The sequence below is a fragment of the Mobula birostris genome, chromosome 1 (genome assembly GCF_030028105.1).
Source record: "Mobula birostris isolate sMobBir1 chromosome 1, sMobBir1.hap1, whole genome shotgun sequence".
Classification (NCBI taxonomy): Eukaryota; Metazoa; Chordata; class Chondrichthyes; order Myliobatiformes; family Myliobatidae; genus Mobula; species Mobula birostris.
The window spans coordinates 217,591,589-217,614,612 of NC_092370.1; the positions used below are offsets into that span (position 1 = coordinate 217,591,589).

General features: G+C 41.2%; 1 protein-coding gene across 2 annotated transcripts in view; it reads left to right on the forward strand.

Annotated features, from left to right (window-relative positions):
- Positions 1-23,024, forward strand: part of prkcha (protein kinase C, eta, a) — a 250,281-nt gene that overhangs the window by 63,195 nt on the left and 164,062 nt on the right. For both annotated transcript variants that reach the window (XM_072271430.1, XM_072271440.1), the window contains exon 2: positions 14,268-14,331. In XM_072271430.1, coding sequence (XP_072127531.1) covers positions 14,268-14,331 — 64 coding nt within the window. The remainder of the gene's footprint in view (positions 1-14,267; positions 14,332-23,024) is intronic.

Sequence of the window (23,024 nt, forward strand, 5' to 3'; positions counted from 1 at the left end):
TCTAGGCTGTCTAGAATTAATCACCCCAAAACAAAATTTCACATTATCGGTGTTTGAGGAAACAAAAATATATCTAATCTAAAGGGCAGTTAATTCTGTTAACTAGGGGAAGAAGATCTAAAAATACTGTAAACAGCACCAAACTGCGATAGCAGGAAATGGTAGAAATGCTTTACAATGAATGGAAGTTACCCCAAGCTGAAAACATTGTCCTGCGCTGGAAGGTATCTGTATCCGCATGCAGAAGTCAGCAAAATGCTTCCATGCAGGAGACAGTGCTGAATTTCCCATTCCTACGAGTTACCAGTCTCAGATGCATATTTTAGACCATAAGACCATAAAATATAGGAGCAAAATTAGGCCATTTGGCCCATCGAGTCTGCTCTGCCATTTCAGCATGGCTGATCCTCTCAGCCCCAGTAAGCAGCTTTAACGAAGCAAAGGCAGAAATGGTGACTGAATTAACATCGGCTTGTTGTTGCTGGATGTTTCCAAGTGGCCAATTAAAGAGCAACATCCCAGTCCATTTGCTGTCAGGGCACTGGAATCTATAGCAGTATGCAGTAAAAGGATGCAAAATGAAGGAAAGAACAGAAGAAATGATTTCAGTAATTATCTTCATCCCCACTATAAGCTTTGATTGACTCACTAGTAAATGTCTGAGACAGAATCAGATTGCCTTCAAGCTTGGTCAAATTTATCCTCAGGAGGACTTAACAATCACATACAGGCACCGTTAGTAAAATCTGCTGTATTCACATCCACAACATTGTTCCATTCCGCTCAATGTACTTTCTGATCTGCTGCTGAAATACTCATCCATGGCTTCATTATTCTAGACTTTTTGATGATAGTAGAAGTTTGTTAGAGTATAGAAGGGGGATGGAAAATCTGGTGGAGTGGTGCCACAATAACAGCCTCTTACTCCATGTCAGCAAGACCAGGGAGATGATTATTGACTTCAGGAGGAGAAAATAGGAGGTCCACGAGCCAGTCCTCATTTGGGGATCAGAGGTGGAGAAGGCCAGCAAATTTAAATTCCTTGGTATTAGCATTTCATCTGGGCTCAGCATGAGGAAAAACTTCTTTACACAGTGGTGAATCTGTGGAATTCTCTGCCACAGGAAACAGTTGAGGCCAGTTCATTGGCTATATTTAAGAGGGAGTTAGATATGGCCCTTGTGGCTAAAGGGATCAGGGGGTTTGGAGAGAAGGCAGGTACAGGGTTTTGAGTTGGATGATCAGCCATGATCATACTGAATGACGGTGCAGGCTTGAAGGGCCGAATGGCCTACTCCTGCACCTATTTTCTATGTTTCTATGTAAGTGCAATTATGGAGAAAGCATGGCAGCACCCTTCCTTAGGAGTCTGTGAAGATTTGGCACGACATCCACAACTTTGACAATCTTCTACAGATGTGTGGTGGAGAGTATATTGACTGGCTACACCACAGTCTGGTATGGAAACACCAATGCTCTTGAATGGAAAATCCTTCAAGAAGTAGTGGGTGTGGCCCAGTCAATCACAGGTAAAGCCCTCCCCACCACTGAGGACATCTACATGGAGCATTGTCGCAGGAAGGCAGCATCGATTATCAGCGACCCCCACCACCCAGGTTCTCACTGCTGCCATCAGGAAGAAGGTACAGGAGCCTCAGGACTCACACCACCAGAACAGTTATCACCCCTCAGCCACCAGGCTTTTGGGCCAGTGAGGATAACTTCACTCAAATTCACTTGCCTCATCATGGAAATATTCCCACAGCCTATGACTCACTTTTAGGGACTCCTTATCTCACGTTCTTGAAGTTTATTGCTTATTTGTTGTTATTATTATTATTATTATTATTTCTTTCATTTTGTATTTACACAGTTTGTTAACCTTTTGTACACTGGTTGTATCCCCTGCTGGTGCAGTCTTTCATTGATTCTATTATGGTTATTGGATTTACTGCGTATACGTGCGGGAAAATGAATCTCTGGGTTGTATATGGTGATGTATATGTACTTTAAGAATAAACTTACTTTGAACTTTGGAGTATTTGATGACATGACATATCTTAAGCTTCTAAGAAAGTTGTTTTAATGACAGTACTGGGAAGAGACTTGGAAGTTCAGATCAAGAGGGAGCAGTATTGTTTTAGTGGGAGTTATGACTGAAGCAGTGAATCAGAACCTGAGATGTAACATGGAAAATACATTGCTTTTTACTGCACATTTTTTTTTCACTCTAGCAAAATAAATGTGATGTCTTCTTATAGATATTAGGAGTTTGGTTGCACATTCTAATTTGTTTTTAGTACCTGCTTAGCTCAACAGCATTTATGGGAACAATAAAGAACAGTGAGGAACAATCTTCAAAATGCATGGCCATGAAGCAATGCCTAGAGTGGAAGTTGAAATTGCATGGTTTCACCCCCAGTGCAGTGTCTATGTAGATGGGAGGGAATGACGGGTCAGGTTCTTAAAGGAATTGTTGGGTAGCTCTTTCACATCAAGCCCCTCCGGTATAAATCCAGACATCCCACCTCTCCTGGAAGTTCCGAGAGTCTCCCGCATATTAATAGTGGCTCCCTGATGCCTGCAAATTATATACAATGTCATGGAAATCAATTTTTTTGAGAGCGTGTGTGAGAGCGACCAGGAGAGAGAGAGAGAGAGTGAGCGCACGTGAGTGACCATGAGAGAGGAAGAGGGGGAGAGGGGGAAGACGGAGAGGGAGAGGGTTCCAAAAAAAGAAAATATAAAACGTACGTCAACCCAGACTGCCCTAAAGTGTACCCCTGCCTAATAGGGGTCAAAAATAGACAGCGTTGCTCGCTGCACTGTTTGCAACAGTGACTTTTCTATTGCCCATGGTGGGTTAAGACTGTAAAAGACATGTCGAGGTGAGTTTAACAGGTGTCATTCGTTCATTAGCATAGCTAACGTTATTTAAGCTAGCTGGCTAGCTGCTCAGGAGCTACTCTATTGCAGACATCCCACCTCTCCCGGAAGTTCCGGGAGTCTCCTGCAAACTGATGGAGCTACCTCCCTGAAATGAGTTTTTGCAGGTTGGGGTGTCTGTAAATCTCCAGATGCTGAATGACGGCAGTGTTTTTGTAGCTGAGTACAGGCAGGATGTTGACTTTCTCTAGGGCATTTTTCAGTGATGCTCTGTAGTACTGGTGAAAGAAATGACCTTTTGTGTTTTAGTTGTTTTTTTCCTGAAGATTGAAAAGAGAGTATTCATCAAACTGTTTCAGATATTCAGGAATACGCTTGAACATGATACACAAACATATTAACTGAAGTGCAGAGTTGACCATACAGTAAGTCATAACAAAAACATTTAATTGTATGATGAAAGTTCATGTAGAGTACACTGTGAATCCTTCGTACTGAATTCCTAACCTTTATTCTATCTTTAAGCTAAAATGCCTGGACAGTTCCCTACATAGAGTTAAAGGCCATGTTGCCAAAACTTACTATAGTTTGTTTGCAAGAAGTCATTAGCCTGTTAAGAGGTTATGTGTGCAGCTATTTATGACACATTTGTGTGTATCAGGGCGATCAAACGAGGGAAAAGAAAATTATAATAAAATTAAGAATGTTTTCAAATTAAGAATCTTGCTTTCATAAGATGATTGATTGTCTGTCGTAACCAACGGTGATAGATTGTGCAGTTCTGTTGTGTGTTCATAGGTGGCTGCTGAGTCCAAGTTGTGAGTGATGTAGATGTCCACAATAAGGACATGGCTTCAACACTCATTGTCCCTGCCCTCTCAAGGACTTTTAAGTTTATGACTCGGACTTGCCAATGGAGGCCAAGGATTGACTTCAGACTGCACATATGGAATCACTCTAGCATTTTGAGATATGTTAACTTTGATATCCATGTGTATGTTCAATCGTAATGCTTCATACTCCTTTTATCAATGTTACTTCAAAGCAGGCCAGATCCTTTAATGTGGCTGGGAGTTTGTTTTTCTTAATTCCCTTCTGCTGGAAAACTCTTAGCATACACAACATGGTGGACTGTATTGCCTCCTAGGTTGTCGTTCTCTAAATGAGTCTGCCTGACACTCCTGAAAGTGGTATTGGGGCTGACAATTTGATTGTTATAATATTCAGAATCAGGATTATTGTCTCTGATGTTAGTTGTGGAAATTGGTGTCCTGGGAACCAATGCAAGTGAGATATTGGTAATGTTGAGGCAGTTCTTACTCTGGAATAGGATTTGGGCAGCAGTGGCTTGGATGCATTGGTGTGTATTAAATGAGTTTAGAAAAGCCACGTCTGTGGGTGAAAAGGCATAAATGACTATGTCAGCAGCAGATGGTCTGAACTCAGGTGCAGATGAGTTGAAAGTGGATATTTTTCTGATGGTATGTGAAAGTGTTCAGCAACCCTGCTAAGGTTCCGAACAGACAACTTCAGTTTAAACCACTGGACAAGAAGGAGAGTACCTCAGTGATGAAGGCACAGAGTTTTATGGTTGCCTTCAAGGATAATTGCGTTCGTTGAAATATTAATTTGTGGTCCATCCAAGAATTTGAATGGAAAGTCTCAAATGACAATGTTAGGAACTAAAATGCAAAGCCAGCCCCTTCACGTGGAACATTAACGTTTAAACATCCAAACTGTGCTATGGGTTAATGAGTTGGTAATATTAACCTCTATATAGAGAGCATTAGAAGAGGTTTCACTCAACGGCAGTAAAATGCATTATGCATGATCATTTGAAATCGCTGGCAAATGTACCCCCAGCCATGTTATTGCATCACTTTCTGTTTCTTGGCATCCGCACTCAGGTTAGCTATTTGTTACACTTGCTTTTTGTATAGCTTCTAGCATCCATCTTAGACTGTGTTTGATATGTAGCTGTATTTTGTGTGCACTCTAGTTAGGCATGAACGTTAGGTATGCACAACTAAATATTTAAATGTTTCTCTGTATTTTATGTCAAGCAGAGAAACATAAATACAGCAAAGGAACTAAAATAGGCTGGATCAGTCTCTATGCTCAAAAGTAAAACTATTGTCTCTTATTCATCCTTGTAATGGATTTAGCATTCTGATCTTCCCACATTAGAAGGTACTTCATGAATGACATATATTAATTTTTTTAGTATGTCTCACAAATATTAAGATGGACTTTTTGGACCAATTTGACAGAATTGTTTCTGAAGTTTGAATATTTAGTCATATTGCAGATCTATAACAAATGAAATTTGGTGGCTGGCTAGTAAGTTTTCTCAATGAATATTCATAAGAAAAAAATTGCAATTATAGAGCGACTTTCAAAATATGAGGACAGTTGCAAAGCTAAAGAAGTATTTCTGAGATATATTAACTGTTGTTGGAAATTGTTAGCATTTATGATGCAATGCCTACTTTATGTGATAGTGCTTACTATGATAATCAGACACTCACCCCACACTTTCACATAGATATGATGACAGGGTGTAGAATGCATCTATCTATATGAGGTTTAAAGTGTGACATACTTTGATATCCTTCTCGATCAAAAATTTGCAAATTTTATTTTGCTTTGGGTTCCATGCAAGTGTAGAGTTTATGGAGAACTGGAGTGTTGGATACTGAGGTGACTCCAGCTGTTTTTTTTCCTCCATTTGGTTCATCCGTTTTCTTACTCCTTAAATGGATTGGTGCTGTTGGTAGGCACAGATTAATCTCTGGTACCTAGCCAAAACATATGCACTATGTTGTCAGATTTCAAACTATGGAATTTATTGATTAAGGTGGTAGTGCTGAGGAACATGAACGCCAATGCATTTGCACGTCAGACATTCATTGCACTATGTGGCATGTACTGAGGTCAAAGGCCAGTAAATTCAGACTGAGTATGTTATTGATCACAGCCAGATGGCCACAGTGCACCTCTCAGCTTTTAGGTCAGCTATTGAGTCCATTAATGAGTCCAAATGTAATTTAAAAAAATGTACTAGCCAATAAAAACACAGCTGAACTACACTTTTCATTTTATTATTGTTATTATTATATTATTGAATCAAGATTTGAGTTGAAATTTAATAAATGCAGCGCTGAATGCAGCGTCGATGATTATAGAAAATCTATAATCAAAGCCAGACATAGGTTATCAAAAAAATCAAATCTTTATTTATTGCAGTCACAATCACAAATACCTTCCATGCAATGTACATATATACAGGGAGCCAGAGGCACAAAACATGCCAGCTTCCCAGCAATTTATTATCTTGCAAGCAGAAGATACACAATACTGTGCAAAAGTAAAATAAAAATCTGTAAAGCAAAGGAGCTTTCAAAAATAATGAAATGAAAAATTCTCGATATAAATACTGTAAAGAGCAGTAAACTGTAAAAAAAAATTAAACTAAATCAATATTTGGTGTGACCAGCCTTTGTCTCTAAAACTGCATCGATTCTCTTAGGTACACTGTCATTCAGCTTTATCAGAAAATCGGCTGGTAGGTTTTTCCAAGTGTCTTGGAGAACTTGCCACAGTTCTTCAGACGTTGACTGTCTCGCCTGCTTCTGTCTCTCCAGGTGATCCCAGACAGCTTTGATGATGTTGAGGTCAGGGCTCTGCTGAGGCCATGCCATCAGAAACCACATGAAAATCTAGACTGCTTCAGACTTTTGCATAGTACAGTACAACTGAAGTACTTGTGTTAAAATAAGTGAGATTTGTGTTGCTTCTGGTGAATTGCTAATACTGTATTTCCCCCTGTGAAGTGGAACATCAGGACTGTCATCTTCACGCGGTTACAGTTATGCACAGGCAGTGTTGCTGCCTCAGAGTTCCAGTAATCAGGTTCAATCCTGGCATTCAGTGCTGTCCATGTGAAGCTTGCACATTCACATTCTCCCTGTGGCATTGTGGATTTCCCCTGGGGGGCTCCAGTTTTCCATTTTTATCACAAATATATGTGGACTAATTTGTCAGTGTAAATTACCCTGAGTGTATGTGGCTGGCGGGTAAATCAGGATGAAGTTGATGGATGAGTGTGAGAGAATGGGTTAAGGAGAAATAAGTGGGGGAGTTGATGGATTTGCTCTGAAAGCTGGCATAGACTTGTTAGAAATATGAATATGAAGCCCATCAATTCATGTCAGTCCATCAACTTAATGAACATGTAGAATAGATTTTCAGATCTTTTTTAGAATTTATTATCAAAGTATTTATATGTCACCATATACTACCCTGAGATTCCATATACTATATTTTGTTCATATTTCCTCTAAACTTGGTGAACTGGAGCATTCCCTTGACTGATACGCATCTATCATATTTCAGTACCGCGTACTGAATATCAACGACATACTGAGTACCAACATTGTGTATGAATGAAATTACAGCTAAAGCATTCTTTAAAATTACAGCATGATTGCATGAGATCTGAGTTTAAAAGTGTGCTTAAGCCAATAAAAGACCACCACACCATAAATCAGGAATGAGGAACTGAAGAGAAGTTACCACAGTTAGTTAGATAAGGCTCTCTACAGAGAGTTAGATAAGACTGCTTTCAAATTAATACTTAATATAAGCATGTAATGTGCTCCAGCTTCATCTGAAGCTGGTTTATTTCTCCTGAGAGTTCAAGAAGTAGATGATATCAGTGAAAATGTATTTTATTTCTGATTTTCAGAATGAGATGAAAACTGAATACAATCTAACAGTCATAATTAAAATGGACAAAGAAAAGGTTAATAAAGTGTTTAAAGAACATTAACGATTTTTATTGAGAACACATGTTAAATAACATCTGTATTGGGCTTTCTTTCAATGGTTTTTAATTACTATTTTATTGATCCCTAGTGTGATAATGCATAGTATTTGTTTCCCAATGACACCTGATTGAAAGACTCCAAAATCTGGGCCATTGTACCTCCCCCTGCAACTGGATCCTCGACTTCCTAACCAGAAGATCACAATCAGTGTGGATCGTAAGAAACAGCTCCACCTCGCTGACAATCAACATTGGCACACCTCAAGAATGTGTATTTAACCCACTGCTCTACTCTCTCCACACCCATGACTAGGCTCAGTTCAAATGCCATCTATAAATTTGCTTTAAATACAAATATTGCTGGCAGACTTTCAGAGGGTGACATGATGGCATGAGGTATACCAGCAAGTGGAGTGGTGTCACAGCAACAACCTGGCACTCAATGTCAGTAAGACCAAAGAACTGATTGTGGACTTCAGAAAGTGTAAGATCAGGGATCACATACCAGTCCTCACAGAGAGATCAGAGGTGGAAAGAGTGAGCCATTTCATGTTCTTGTGTGTCAATATCTCTGAGGATCTCTCCTGGACCCAACGAATCGCAGCTACAAAGAGGGCATGACAATGGCTATATTTCATTAGGACTTTGAGGAGATTTGGTTTGTCACCAAAGGCAATTGCAATTTCTACAGATGTACCATGGAGAGCATTCTAACTGACTGTATCACCATCCGATATGGTGGGGGATTGGGGTCTACTGCACAGGATCAAAAGGAGTTGCAGAAAGTTGTGAACTCAGTCAGCTCTATCATGGGCACCAGCCTCCATAACATCTAGGATATCTTCAAGGAGCCATGCCTCAGAAAGGTGGCATTCCTCATTAAGGACCCCCGTTACCCAGAACATGCTCTCTTCCCATTGCTACTGAAGCCTGAAGGCACACACTTAATGGCTCAGGAACAGCTTCTTTCCCCCTTGCCATCCAATTTCTGAATGGACATTGAACCCATGAACACTACCTCACTACTTTTTTGCTCTACTTATAATTTAACTTATATACTTATTATAATTCATTTTTTATTACTGCTACTGCAAAAAACAACAAATTTTATGACATATGCTGGTGATATTAAACTTGATTCTGATTCTGCCACTGAATCATTTGCACACTCCGTCCCTTCCCTGTTACAAGGGAGCACTGGTAGCGGTCCCAAATGCAAGACACCGATACTGAAGTACTAGGAACAGGACAAGGTTTATCAAGAAAGCAAGGGAAGTCAGGAAGAAATGATGCTGGACATGGACACAGGCCCTGGATGAGACAAGGACGCCGGGTCTGGGCTAGAACTAAGACCGGGGAAGCGGGACCAGGACAAGGAACTTGGAACTAGGAGCCTGGGCTAGGACTCCGAGCCAGAGACTGGACAGGGACCCAGAATCTGGGTCTTGACTCAGGCTCGGACCCCGGATCTAGGCAAAGACAAGACGTGGCTACAGGACTGGACATGGCTAGGCTACAGAACTGGATGTGGAACTCCTGCACAGGATGAGGCGCATGGACAGGACGAGAACATAAAGCCTTGACTTGGACAGGATGAGGTTCTTGGACTAGGCTTGGACTAGATGAAGTACTTGGATGTGGCTTGGACGAGGGAACTCCAGGACTGGGCAAGAACACAAAGCTCAGATTTGGACAGGGCTGGAACACAGCGCCTGGAATTGGTCTTGGAACACAGGAACACAGAGCCTTGGACTTGGACTGGAAGCTTAGCGCCCTGGACGAGGTACTCCAGGGCAGGACGAGGCTCTTGGACTCGGTTTGGCTCGGCTCTTGGACTCAGCTTGGTTAGGCTCTTGGGTATGGAGCCGGGACTCCTCCTTGGAGCACAGGGCCGGGACCCTTTCTAGGACGCATGGCCGGGATGACTGCCGAGGACACTTGCCAAGGTAAACTGCCGAGGTAGACTGCTGAGGGACTCCTGGTCTGGACGAGAACACGAAGCCTTGACTTGGCCAGGACTGGAACATGGCGCCTGGAACTCGGAACACAGAACACAGATCCGGGACCCCTCCTTGGGAACAGGACTTAGGGCCAGGGCTTTACACAGAGTCAGGACCCCTCCTTGGGAACAGAACCTAGGGCCAGGACTCTTCTTTGACACAGACACTAAACACGGGGACACAAAGAGATAGTTCCAAACTCAACGATAGATAGTTCCTTTTCTTGGCGTGGCAAGGCTCTGGTCTCACTCTGGTGGTTGAACTTGACAGAGATGCAGGCGAGGCTTCAGGCAACGCTTCAGAAGGAAGGGGACGGGAACAATCCAGCAGGGAATCCTTGGTTTGCAGAGGTATTTATGTGCCAACCCAAAATGAGAATCAGGTGCCTCAATTAAGGCACCCGATGGAACAAGGGAAAACAAGAAAACCCGGAATAAGGATCGATGAACCGGAATGCGGATTTCATGGACCGGACCATCACATTCCCTGATAGTAGTTATTTGCCAAATTGACAGCTGTACTTTATTTCTCCCAAGGGGAGCTGGACAATTTAATTAGATTAAAACTAAAAAAGAAATAAGTGGGCACACCATTTTATACTTGACATTTATATCAAATTCCTTACATTATACATTCAGTGGCCACTTTATTAGGTACAGGTTGTACCGAATAAAGCAGACACTGAATGTATTTCTGTATGTTCATGGTCTTCTGCTGCTGTAGCGCATTCACATTCGAGCTTGATGTGTTGTGGATTCAAAGATACTTTTCTGTACATCACTGTTTTAATCTGTGGTTATCTGAGTTACTGTTGCCTTCCAGTCAGCTTGAACCAGTCTGGAAATTCAGCTCTAACCTCTCTCATTTAAAAAAGTCTTTCCACCCACAAAACAGCTGAGAACATCCATCTACAAAAAGAATGGATGTATTTTTGTTTCTCACACAATTCTCTGTAAACTCTAGAGACTGCTGTGTGTGAAAATACCAAGAGGTCAGTAGTTGTTGAGATACTGAAACCACCCCACCTATCACTAGCAATCATTGCACGGTCAAGGTCATTTAGATCACGTTTCTTACCAATTTGGGTGTTTGGTCTAAACAACATGCTCCTGATCATGTCTATGTGCTTTTTTGCATTATGTTGCTGCCATATGATTGGCTGATTAGGTATTTGTGTTACTGAGCAGGTGTACAGGTGTACCTAATAAAGTGGCCACCGAGTGTATACATGCTGTGTTGTTCTAGAAAGTCGAAGAAGGGGAAAGTGCCAATGAATCACCTCATTCTCTATTAATCAGGCTGCCAACTCCCAATTTGTATCATTACTAGCCAATAGCAATGAGAGATGGCATGAAGACTAATTAGTCAGCTCCATCTTGGATACTAGCCTACAAAGTACCCAGGATGTCTTCAGGGAGTGGTGTCTCAGAAAGGCAGCGTCCATTATTAAGGACCTCCAGCACCCAGGGCATGCCCTTTTCTCACCGTTACCATCAGGTAGGAGGTACAGAAGCCTGAACGCACACACTCAGTGATTCAGGAACAGCTTCTTCCCCTCTGCCATCCAATTTCTAAATGGACATTGAACCCTTGAACACTACCTCACTTTTTTAATATAGATTATTTCTGTTTTTGCACATTTTTAAAAATCTATTCAATACACGTATACTGTAATTGATTTTTTTTCCTTTTATATTATGTATTGCATTGAACTGCTCCTGCTAAGTCAACAAATTTCACGACACATGCAGGTGATAATAAACCTGATTCAGATTCTGTTAGCTAGTTTATAAAGAGTAATTGGATGCATTCTTTCTTTGCTGCTACCTACTGATAGTGAAAGAAATCATTTGTCTACCCTTTAGTTTCATAAAATTGCAATATGAAAGTGGGTGCAGTGTACATTCAGCAGTGATGTGGCATGATTCATTTAGCAAATGTAGTTCAGTATCTTTGGCTTTTACATTTCCAATTGGGTTGTTTGAGCTCAAATTGAGGACAGAGCAGATCAATTCATTTCTATGATCAGAATGTGGGAATCTGTTACTGCAATGATTGATGTGATCAGCTAATCTGAATAGAATATTTTACAACAATTGTCATCCTGTTTGCCTGAAGCAGGCTGATAAGTGATCAGAACTCCTTTGGTCTGATCTAAAGTAACTAGGGGCTGCAGCCTGCGGAATCTCTTGATCCTCTTGTTAGAGAACATTCCTCTTCCCGTCGACCTCTGGCACGAGGACTTTGAGTGCAATTTTGGAATCACGTAGTGTCTTCCCTGTTATCTGCTTCTAAGTTGGAATAATTTCCAGAGTGCTTTTCAGCACCAGTTCCAGCCACAGCAGTCCCCATCTCATCAGCTGATGTTGTGTTGCTAACTGTTTGTAATAAGGACTGTGAAATTAACTCTGGCTTCAGACATGGGTGAATCATATATGTAATTCCCATGCCTGTGTTCAGGGCTGTACTAGTTAGTGTAGTTAGTGTTCCACTCGTTAACGGGGGTTTTGGGGGGTGGGTGTTATAGCAACATCTATGTCACAAGTGAAAATTTTGTCCAGGATGCATATAAATCTGTAAAACTCAGGTGAAGGTGCATATCACCAAGATGTCATGGTATATCAATTTGCTGAGTCAATTTCAGTGTCTCATACTCTCAATTTTGAATGTGAAACCTGCAGTTTCCATGATGTTATGGTATAACAATATGCTGAAATAACTTCAGTGTGTAATACTCTCAATGTTGAATGTGTATCCTGCAGTTTCAGTTCCTCAATACCGCCTGTTCACGGTCTTTCCAAGTTTCTTCTTTCTCTTATTGTGCACATGGCACTCATTCACTCAGACACAGGCTCATGGAGGTCATGCATTGATGTACACACAGGCATACACACCCATGCACGTGTGATGAATTTCCTCCCAAATAATCACCAACCAAGCCCTCATCCTTAGAGTTGTATAGAATAATTTCTATACACAGTAAATCCCGCATCTGCATTAACTGTAGCATCCGTTCACGGAAAACTTATCTCATCTTTCTCAATGACTTGCTTAAGTGGAAAGATAGTATTCTATGTGAATTGAACCAGAACATATTAATGTGATTTAAAGTCATATCATTGCCAGTTTACCCAAATGAATTCCAAGTAGTGATTTGACTTCATCCACTTTTACACATACATGTAATCTGTTTATTATATCACCCAGCAGATAATCTGGAGAAGATAAAGTTCTCTTTGAGATGTTTTCAATTTCTTATTGCTCCATGATGTCATGGTATGCCAGTTTGCCGAGTCAATTTCAGTGTGTCATACTCTCGGTTTTGAACATGCAACCTACAGTTTCCATGGTGTTATGCTATAACAATGCGCTGCATAATAAAAGAATTCCTAAGTTAATGTCGTGGTTGAGAAGATGCACTTCCTTGTACACATTTGAGATGTATGAGAACAGAGACTCTGAGGAGGGTACTCCTGAGGAGCATTGTAGTGCCATAGAGCTAAGGACAGCTGATGAGGTACGAGGCAGGAGACCACAAGAATAAGGATATTACAGGAATGCAAGATTTTCCTGTATACCCCGGCCAGATTTTTCTGGAAATTGTAGAAGAGTGACATTGAATGATATTGGCACTTTTTTTGATGTGTTTTGATTAGTGCCTCAGCAGTCAATTAGAGGGCTACTGTGGAAACTTTCTTCAATTTCCCTTGGTTGCAGGAACATTAGTGATAACACAAATCCATTTTAATGAATGAGGGGAAAAGATTAGAAGGTGTAGATGGTATTATAATTATATATAAGTAAAAGATGTCTTTAATTCTGTGTTGATCCAAATAACCTCTTGCAGTAAATTTCTGTAGTTGCATTAGGGCTTTACCTGAGTTGAACATTATGCATAAAAAGCAGAAATGCTTAACAAATTGGGCGACGTCTGCAGACACAAATTGAGTTAATGACATACATCAGAACCCACTGCAAGCCCAGACTGAAATTCCTTTCATCCTGTTTCCTACGTGGATTTTGTTCCATTCTCTGAGTTTCACATTTTCATCACGTTCATTCTGATGCTGCCGCCTTCCCTAACTGTTCTTCAAGTAAGTCTTCCTTTCTCTTTAACCATGGTTTCTGTGCCACCACAGCTGAGAGGTCTTTAACATGGTTGTGTTATTGCCTTCTTGCCCCTTCTTTGCCCAGAGGAAGGGTAAGGTTCTCCTTGCCCTCTTCCCTCTCCCCTCTTAACCTTCATGATTGTGCTCCATAATTTTCAATAAGAAACCTGATGAAAAGCTATTGACATGAAAGTTTTGCTCTGTTTTCCTCTTCACTGATGCTACCATGCCTACAGACACAGGGAATCTGAAATTTAAAAATTCAGAAAACGCTGTATATTTTGAGGATTTTCCATTATTATTGTTGATACCCAGCAACCTCAGCACTTTGTTATGTGCATTATATCTGCCTAGCCATTATGGAGGTGGGTTTCATGGTGTTTGATATAACTTGTATTATTTTGCTTCATGCAGATCCTCATATTTCAAATGTTCTTTTGGCAGGTTGATTTGGAGCCGGAGGGCAAGATTTTTATCATGATAGACATGAAGGAAGTGACTTGCGAAGGTAAGAACCAGTCTCTTTCCCTATCATTCAGTCATGGAGGAAGCACAGCACTACTTTTGTTTTCTTGTTAATTAACAAACCATTTTGATATATTGTGCTATGTGGGTAAGATCATACATTGACATGGAGGTTGTATTTTACTGATCAGCAACAACAAGGTTGTTCAGTTTACTGTCAATTAACGATAATGTTTTTAGCTGATACAGTTGGCCCTCCTTATCCACGATGGACTGGTTCAGGGACCCCTCGTGGATACCAAAAACGTGGTTGCTTTAGTCCCTTATTCAACCTGTCTAAATGCAGTGGACATTAGGACCCGGCGGCGGAGCTCTGAATCCGCAGTGTTTCTGTTCGTGAAAATAATCACGATCACGATTGAAAATAAAGTGGAAATAATAAAGCGATCGGAAAGAGGTGAAACGCCATCGGTCATTGGAAAGGCGTTAGGCTACAGTTGGTCAACGATCGGAAAAATTTTAAAGGATAAAGTGAGAAAAGCCCTGCCCCGATGAAAGCTACAATTATTACTAAGCAATGCAGTGGTTTAATTATTGGGTTTTTGATCCTTCACATCAACCTGGCATGGATGGAGAGCGCACTCGGGAGCATTTTGTCACTGGATCGAACTCGGGAATTTCCGTTCCCGAGCCCGGCGCTGAAACATACGTTTCTTAAGTGTTTTATATGCATAGAAAGGTAAAATATATACTATATACTAAGACAAACGTTTGACTAACTGACGCTAAATAATACCGGATGTACCTGTTCTGACTTACTTAGTAAGAGAACCGTTTTTTTCTCGATCCCAATCCACGATAAGCTACGCACATCCTCCTGTCTACTTTAAATCATCTCTAGATTACTTATAATACCTAATACAATGTAAATGCTATGTAAAATATTTGTTATACTGTATTGTTTAGGGAATAATGTCAAGAAAAAAAGTCTGTGCATGTTTGAACAACAAGTGCTGGAAGAGGGCTTCCGGGTTTTCTCGATTCACAGTTGGTTGAATTCGAGCATGCAGAACTCGCGGATAAGGAGGGCCGACTGTAATTTGAAAATGTCAGTGATTGCCAGAAATGACACCATAGAGGGTTCATAGATCCACTATCCTTAGATAATCTCATGCCTATTTAAAAATAGGGGACTTCTCCAGTTCAATTTTAAGACAGAATTAGAGTCTTAGGACATTTCAGCACAGAAAGAAGCCCTTCAGCTCATCTGGTCCTCACTGAGCTATTATTCTACATAGTCCCATTCACTTGCCATTGGACCATGGCTCTTTCATCCATGTATCTATCCAAGTGTCTCTTAAATGTTGAAATCAAACTCACATCCGCAACATCTGCTCTCACCATGGTCTGAGTGAAGAAGCCTCCACCCCATGTTCCCCTTAAACATTTTGTCTTTCACCCTTAATCCTTTAGTTCTAGTCTCACCCAACCTCAGTGGGAAAAAAAAAGCCTGCACGCATTTACCCTACCTATACTCCTCATAATTCCCTTACTATAGAGAATAACGTCCTAACTTGTTCAACCTTTCCCTGCATTGCTGGTCCTCAAGTCCTGGCAATATCATTACAAGTTTTCTCTGCACTCTTTCAATCTTAAATATATCTTTTCTAAATCAAAGAAGGCTTACGAACCTTGTGGTATTCTCGCCAAGATCTTTTGGTTGAAGAAATGCCTTAAAATGGACATATATTTTGGGAAGAACTTGGTCAGTATTGAAAAAAATTGAGAGAAGAATATAATTTTGTGTTGTGTGCATATGTATACTTTAATGGAAAGGGAATGAGCTGGAATACAAGAACAAAAAGATGAATGTAAAATGCAGGCTGATGTTTAGATTGGCTACCAAGTTCAATTTAAGGGTCAATTTAAGTAATGAAAATGTATTTAGATGACAATACACAGGGTAAGCTGGCAAGAACTCAGTGAAGGAGGACAAACTTTAGTCATGAGACATATCTCATGACGAAAATGTCTACAAAGTGGTGGACACAGCCTACTCCATCACTAGCAGTGCCATTCCCAACATTGAGAGATCCTTGCATTGCTTAATTGCTAAAAGGGAAAGTACTGAAGCAAAGTAGGACACAGAGGGATAGGAATGGAGACCAAAATAATGATTATCTTAGTAAAGAGCATATGAAGGCACTATCAATAGAAATAGCCTCTTCCACCTGCTCTAAAATCTTACTGATCTAAAACAGTGGTTTGAAGAAATTGGTTTAGAGATAATAGAGCACTGAAATTGCATTCTCATATCAATTTGCAGAAAGTAAACATGATCTCACTGTCTTCTGTGTAATCTGAGTTCTTCATCAACTGTGCTGACTGCATGGGTAGAGATGCACGCCAATGATTATATTTGCTGTCTGATTTGATCTGCCTTATCCATTGACCAACAGAATTTTAACATAATGATGATAACCCAGCACCCGGTTAATAAATTCTTCATGAGTCCCAAATGGTGTACAAGCTCCTGATGGCATTTTGAGTTCTCTGCTTCCTATTTCACCAGATAGAACCTCACGAATGCATTGAGGAGTTGCACGTGGAGTAATGCCCCACTACTGCCTTTTAAGCCAAAATCGTTTTAGCAGGCATGCCCTTAAGCAGCTGGGCTAATAATGAAGTTTATTGTGCTTTGTTCTTCTTGATGCATGGTCCTGCGACCAGTAGAGGCTGTGATGAAGGAAATTGCACCTTGTCCTTTATAATTTAAGATAACTGCAAATACCGTGAATAGAATCGATTAGAGTCAAATTTATTATCTCTGATATATAATGTGAACTTTAGTTGTATTTTGACAGCAGTACTGTGCAAAGACATAAAAATCAATAAGTAATAAAATACAGTAGCGAAAACACAAAGGAATAATGAGGTAATATTCATAGGTTTATGGATCATTCAGAAATCTGATGATGGAAGGGACCAAGCTGTTTCTAAATCATTGAGTGTGGGTCTTCAGGCTTCGCTACCTCCTCCATGAAAGTAGCACTGAGAAAAAGGCAAGTCCTAGATGATGAGGCACCATCCCTTGAAGACGCTGTCTATGATGGGTAGAGTTATGCCTATGATCGAGCTCGCTGAGTTTACAATTCTCTGCGGCCTCTTGCAATCCTATGCATTGGAGGCTCTAAACAGGCTGTGGTGAAAGCAGTTATATTGCTCTCCATCATACATCTAAAGAAATTTGAGAGTCTTTGTTGAAATACCAAATTTCCTCAGATTCTAATGAAGTAGATCCTTCCAGTCAAGATGCACCTGTGTACAATGCTCCTTCGATTGACGTCTTCTAGTTAGATTATAAAACCATATATTTCACTTATTTTATGACTTTTACGCTTGTTTTTCATCTTGGATGTTATCCTGGAACTGTCGGAGCCTGTGATTTACTGCTCGGAGATTGTTTGGGTGTTCCAGTGTTCTGCAGTCTCCGAGAGGATTCTGGGAGGCAGGGGTAGTATGAGCGAACCTCATGGTGGCCAGGCTGCGGGCCATCACATGAGCCGATGTTGAACTCCATTTTGCTGATTAAAGCTTCCATTGTTCGCCAGTTAAAGCAACAAGGGAGATTGAAACATCGAGGCAAATGCTGAAGTTTGGAGATTGTTTGGGTTCATCAGCACTCTGCAGTCTCCGAGGGGATTCTGAAGGACAGAGGCAGTGTGTGCGAACCTTGTAGTGGGAAAGCTGTGGGATGGGATGCAAGCTGACGTTCGACTCCATTTCACCAATTAAGGCTTCCATCTGTGCCGTTTAAAGTAATGAGGGAGAATGAAGCATCGAGGCGAGTACAGAGGGTGAGCACCAGCTGCCCGTTTTTTTTATCACTGTCTACCGGAGAGGAGAGAGCCTGCTGCTGTGCCCAGAAAGTTTTCCGCGCTTTGGATGTGGACTTGGACTGTAGACCGCTTTTCAGTCTCACAGTGTTTATATTTTGTGTTTTTCACCCGATCCTTGTTTTTTTTGCAATGAGGTGGATTTGGGGGTCAATGTGCCTGTTCCATTTTGTTTATTTTTTTGTGTGGGGAGGGGTATTTGGAGTCAATGTGCCTGATTTATTTTGTTTGTTGTTTTGTGTGGGAGGAGGGACTTCGGCATTGATGTGCCTTTTCCATTTTAGTTCTGTTTTTTGTGTGGGGAGGTGGGATTTGGTGGTTGATGATCAAGCTGCCTTTCTTTTCTTTCTTGATTTCATGACTACCCGGAGAAGAAGAATTCCCGAGTTGTATACTTTGATAATAAGTGAACCTTTGAACCTTTGAAGTAGAGCAGTTGGTGTGCCTTCTATGTCATTGCATTAGTGTGTTGGATCCAGGATAGATCCTGTGAGATGCTGAGGCACAGGAACTTGAAGCTGCTCCTCCTTTCCACCACTGAATTCTCAATGAAGACTGGGGTGTGTTCTCCTGACTTCCCCTTCCAGTGATGTCCATAATCAATTCCTTGGTCTTGCTTACATTGAGTACGAGCTTGTTGTTGCAAAACCACTAAACCAGCCAATCTACCTCACTCTTGCACGTCTCCCCTTCACTGCCTGAGATTCTACCAGCAATAATGATGTCATTGACAAAGTTATAGATGATATTTGAGCTATGCTTAGCCACACAGCCATGAATGTAGGCAGAGTAGAGCAGAGGGCTAAGCAGGCATCTTTGAGGTGCGCTTGTGTCAGCAAGGAAGATGCGATTAGTGACCTACACTGATTGTGGACTGCCATATGTAAGCCAAGGATCTAGTTGCAGAGGTAGGAGCACAGAGGTTCAGGTTTTGAAGCTTTGATAGTACTGAGGGAATGATGCTGTTGAATACCAAGCTGTAATCCATACACAGTGATCGGTTGCCGGCCTTGTGCTTGTCTAGGTGCTCTAAAGCATCTAGACAACATAAAAAACATACCTACAGCACAAAGCTGGGCCGAACATGTCCTTACCTTAGAACTACCTAGGCTTACCCATAGCCCTCTATTTTTCTAAGCTCCATGTACCTATCCAGGGGTCTCTTAAAAGACCCTATTGATTCCGCCTTCACCACTGCCGCCGGCAGCCCATTCCACGCACAATGAGATTTCCCTGTAGACCTGTTGTGCTGCATTGAAGCAGATCCATAAGTCCATAAGGTATAGGAGCAGAATTAGGACACTTGTCCCATTGAGTCTGTTCCACCATTTCATTAAGGCGGACCCATTTCCTCTTTCAGCCCCAGTCTTCTGCCTTCTCCCCATATCGTTTCATAATCAAGGATCTATCAACCTCTACCTTAAATGTATCCAGTGACTTGGGCTCCACCTCTGCCTGTGACAACAAATTCCACAGATTCACCATGTCCTTGTTCGGGTAGTAGTTAATTCTTGCCAAATCCAATCTCCTGAAGCACCTCATGATGGTAGATGGGATTGCTGTTGGGTTTTTGGCATTGAGGCAGCTCATGCTGCTTGTTGTGACTGTCATCAAAAGCTACCAGAGTGGCACACAGCTAGCAGTAGTAAAGTCTTTATTCAGTACACACAAGCTGACAGCATTTGGAGTCACTCTGTAGAAAAGCTCCCTGACAAAATATTACATCACATTTTTAAATGCTGATAATGAAAGAAAACAACAGGATAATTCTATAGTTACAATGAATTCATACTGCTTCCATTGATTCAAACACCCAGATCTGCACACTTATACTCAATACACCCTAAATTGAATGTTAATCGGTACTGTCTCTGAGCTGCATTCATGCATTTGCAGACATCTCCAGTCTATGCTGTGTTTCTTGGTTTGTAATTAACCCCAGTCTGTAGCTCTAAGAACTTCATTGTTCTGAGCTGCACTTTAAATTCAATCTACAATCCATAATCAGATCTGAAGACCGGTTGCAGTTGAAGTTAATACTTGCTATATTCCATAGCTCCAGAATATACCCTAACAGTGCTCTTCTTGGGCACTGGAATGATTGCTGCCCTACTGATGCAGGCGGAAACCATGTACTCCACCAATGGGAGGTTGAGGATGTCCTTGAAGACTCCAGTCATTTGGTTGGCACAGGTGTTCAGTCCCTGGCCAGGTACGCTATCAGTGCCTATGCTTTGCTAAGGTTCAGCCTCTTGAAGGATGTTCAGACACAGTGATGAAGTGCTTCAAGAAGGTGGTCGTGAAGCATATCAACACCTGCATGAGGAATGACCTGGATTTGCCTCCCATAACAGCAGGTCAACAACAGACACCATTTTATTTGGTCTTCACTCAGCTATGGAACATCTAGACAAAGAAGAAGCATTCGTCAGGATGCTCTTTGTTGACTGCACCTCGGCATTCAACACCGTCATCCTCACAAAATTTACAACCAAGCTCTGAGACCTGGGCCTTGCTCTTTGATTTCCTCACTGACATCGCCTCCACGTTCACTGTCGGCACAGAGGCACCACAGGGCTTTATGCTTAGCCCACAGCTCTATTCATTTTATATTTATGATTGTGTACATAAGTATATCTCCAATGCCATATGTAAGTTTGCTGACAACAGCACTGTTGTTGGCTGAAACAAAATCAACATATGGGAGGGAGACTGAAAATATGATTGATTCATGCCACAACAACAACTTTTCACACAAAGTCAGCAAAACCAAAGAGCTGATTTATTAACTACAGGAGGAAGAAGCTGGAGACCCATGAGCCAGTCCTCACTCTGGGAATGGAGGTAGAGAGGGTTAGTACTTTTAAATTTTATTGTTACCATTCCAGAGGCTCTGTGATAGGGCCAATCCATAAGCCTTATTACAAGGAAGGCACAACAGCTCCTTTACTTTCTTTGACATTTGCACAGATTTGGTATGTCCCAATAAAAAACTTTAACACACTTTTCTAGGTGCTCAGTGAAGAGTCTCTGAACTAGTTGCATTATAGTCAAGTATGGAAATATCAATGTCCAGGAACATAAAAGACCGTAGAAGTGGTGGACGCAACACAGTCCATCCCAGTCAAAGCCCTCCCCACCATTGACTACATTTACATGGAGCACTGCCACAAGAAAGCAGCAGCCATCAAAGACCACCGCCATCAAGGCCATGCCCTTTTCTCACTACCACCGTTTGGCAGGACATACAGAAGTCGTAGGTCCCACAGCACCAGCTTCAGGAACATATGTTACCCATCAATCATCAGGGTCCTAAACTGGTATAGATAACTTATATTTTCATTACTCTGAGCAGATTCTACAACCTACTGATGACCAACTTTCAAGGACTCTTACAACTCATGTTATCTCTATTACTTTTTATTTGCACAGTTTGTCTTCTCATGCATATTTGTCATTTATAAATTGCTGTTTATAATTAGTTTTTTTTTGTAAATTCTATTGTATTTCTTTTTTTCCTGTAAATATCTGCAAGAAAATAAATCTAGAGTTAGTATATGGTAACATATATGAGCATTGATAATAGATTTACTGTAAACTTTGAAATTTGAACTTTGCATATTGGCCTCTGAGATACAGGCTCTCCAAATGTTGTGGAAGTTCCAACAGGTGTAATTTTATTCTCCCTTGTAAGCATGCATAAAAAGTGTTGGTTTCATTAGGGAATGAAGCATCTCTACTATTTATATTGTTAGGTTGCTGCGATGCTGCGAAAAGTGTTGGGATTGTACTCTAATTCCTTTGTGGATTAGGCTCTGTATCACATAGATTTCACTGGCCACTTTATTAGGTACACCTGTACACTTGCTCATTCATGCAAATATCTCATCATGTGGCAGCAACTCAGCACATAAAAGCATGCGGACATGGTCAAGAGGCTCAGTTGTTTATTTTAATCTTTATTTAGAGATACAGTGAGCCACACCGCCCAGCAACCTACCTATTTAACCCTAGCCTAATCACAAGACAATTTATAATGACCAATTAACCTACTAACCTGTCCGTCTTTGGATTGTGGGAGGAAACCCATGCGTTCACGGGGAGGATATACAAACTCCTTACAGACAGCGTCAGATTGAACTCTGAACTCCCACGGTCCAAGATGTAATGGCGTTGCGCTAACCACTGTGCTACTGTAGCACCCCTAGTTGTCCAGGCCAAACATCAGAATAGGGGAGAAGTGTAGTCGAAGTAACTTTGAACGTGGAATGATTGTTGGTGCCAGATGTGGTGGCCTGAGTATCTCAGAAACTGCTGATCTCCTGAGATTTTCTTGCACAACAGTCTCTAGAGTTTACAGAGAATGGTGCAAAAAGCAAAAGTTGTCCAGTGAGCAGTAGTTCTGTGAGCAAAAATGCCTTGTTAATGAGAGAGGTCAAAGGGGAATGGCTAGTTTAAGCTGACAAGAAGGTCACAGTAAGACAAGTAACCACATGTTACAGCAGTGATGTACAGCAGAGCATCTCTGAACCTTGAGGTGGATGGGATATAGTAGCAGAAGATCATGAACATATACTCAGTTACTAGGTACAGGAGGTACCTAATAAAGTGTCTACACAATGTATGTTGTAAAGGTTTTCAGAAAAAATGTAATTGCTTTGATCCCTGTAAGTTAAATGGATTTCGCTAAGAACCATAAGATTTTTGTAGTTATCTTAGTTTATGTCAGTTTTTTTAAAGATTAGCTTTTTATCACGTGTGTGGCGCGTGGCCAAGTGGTTAGGGTGTTGGGCTTACGATCTGAAGGTCATGGGTTCGAGTCTCGGCCAAGGTAGCATCT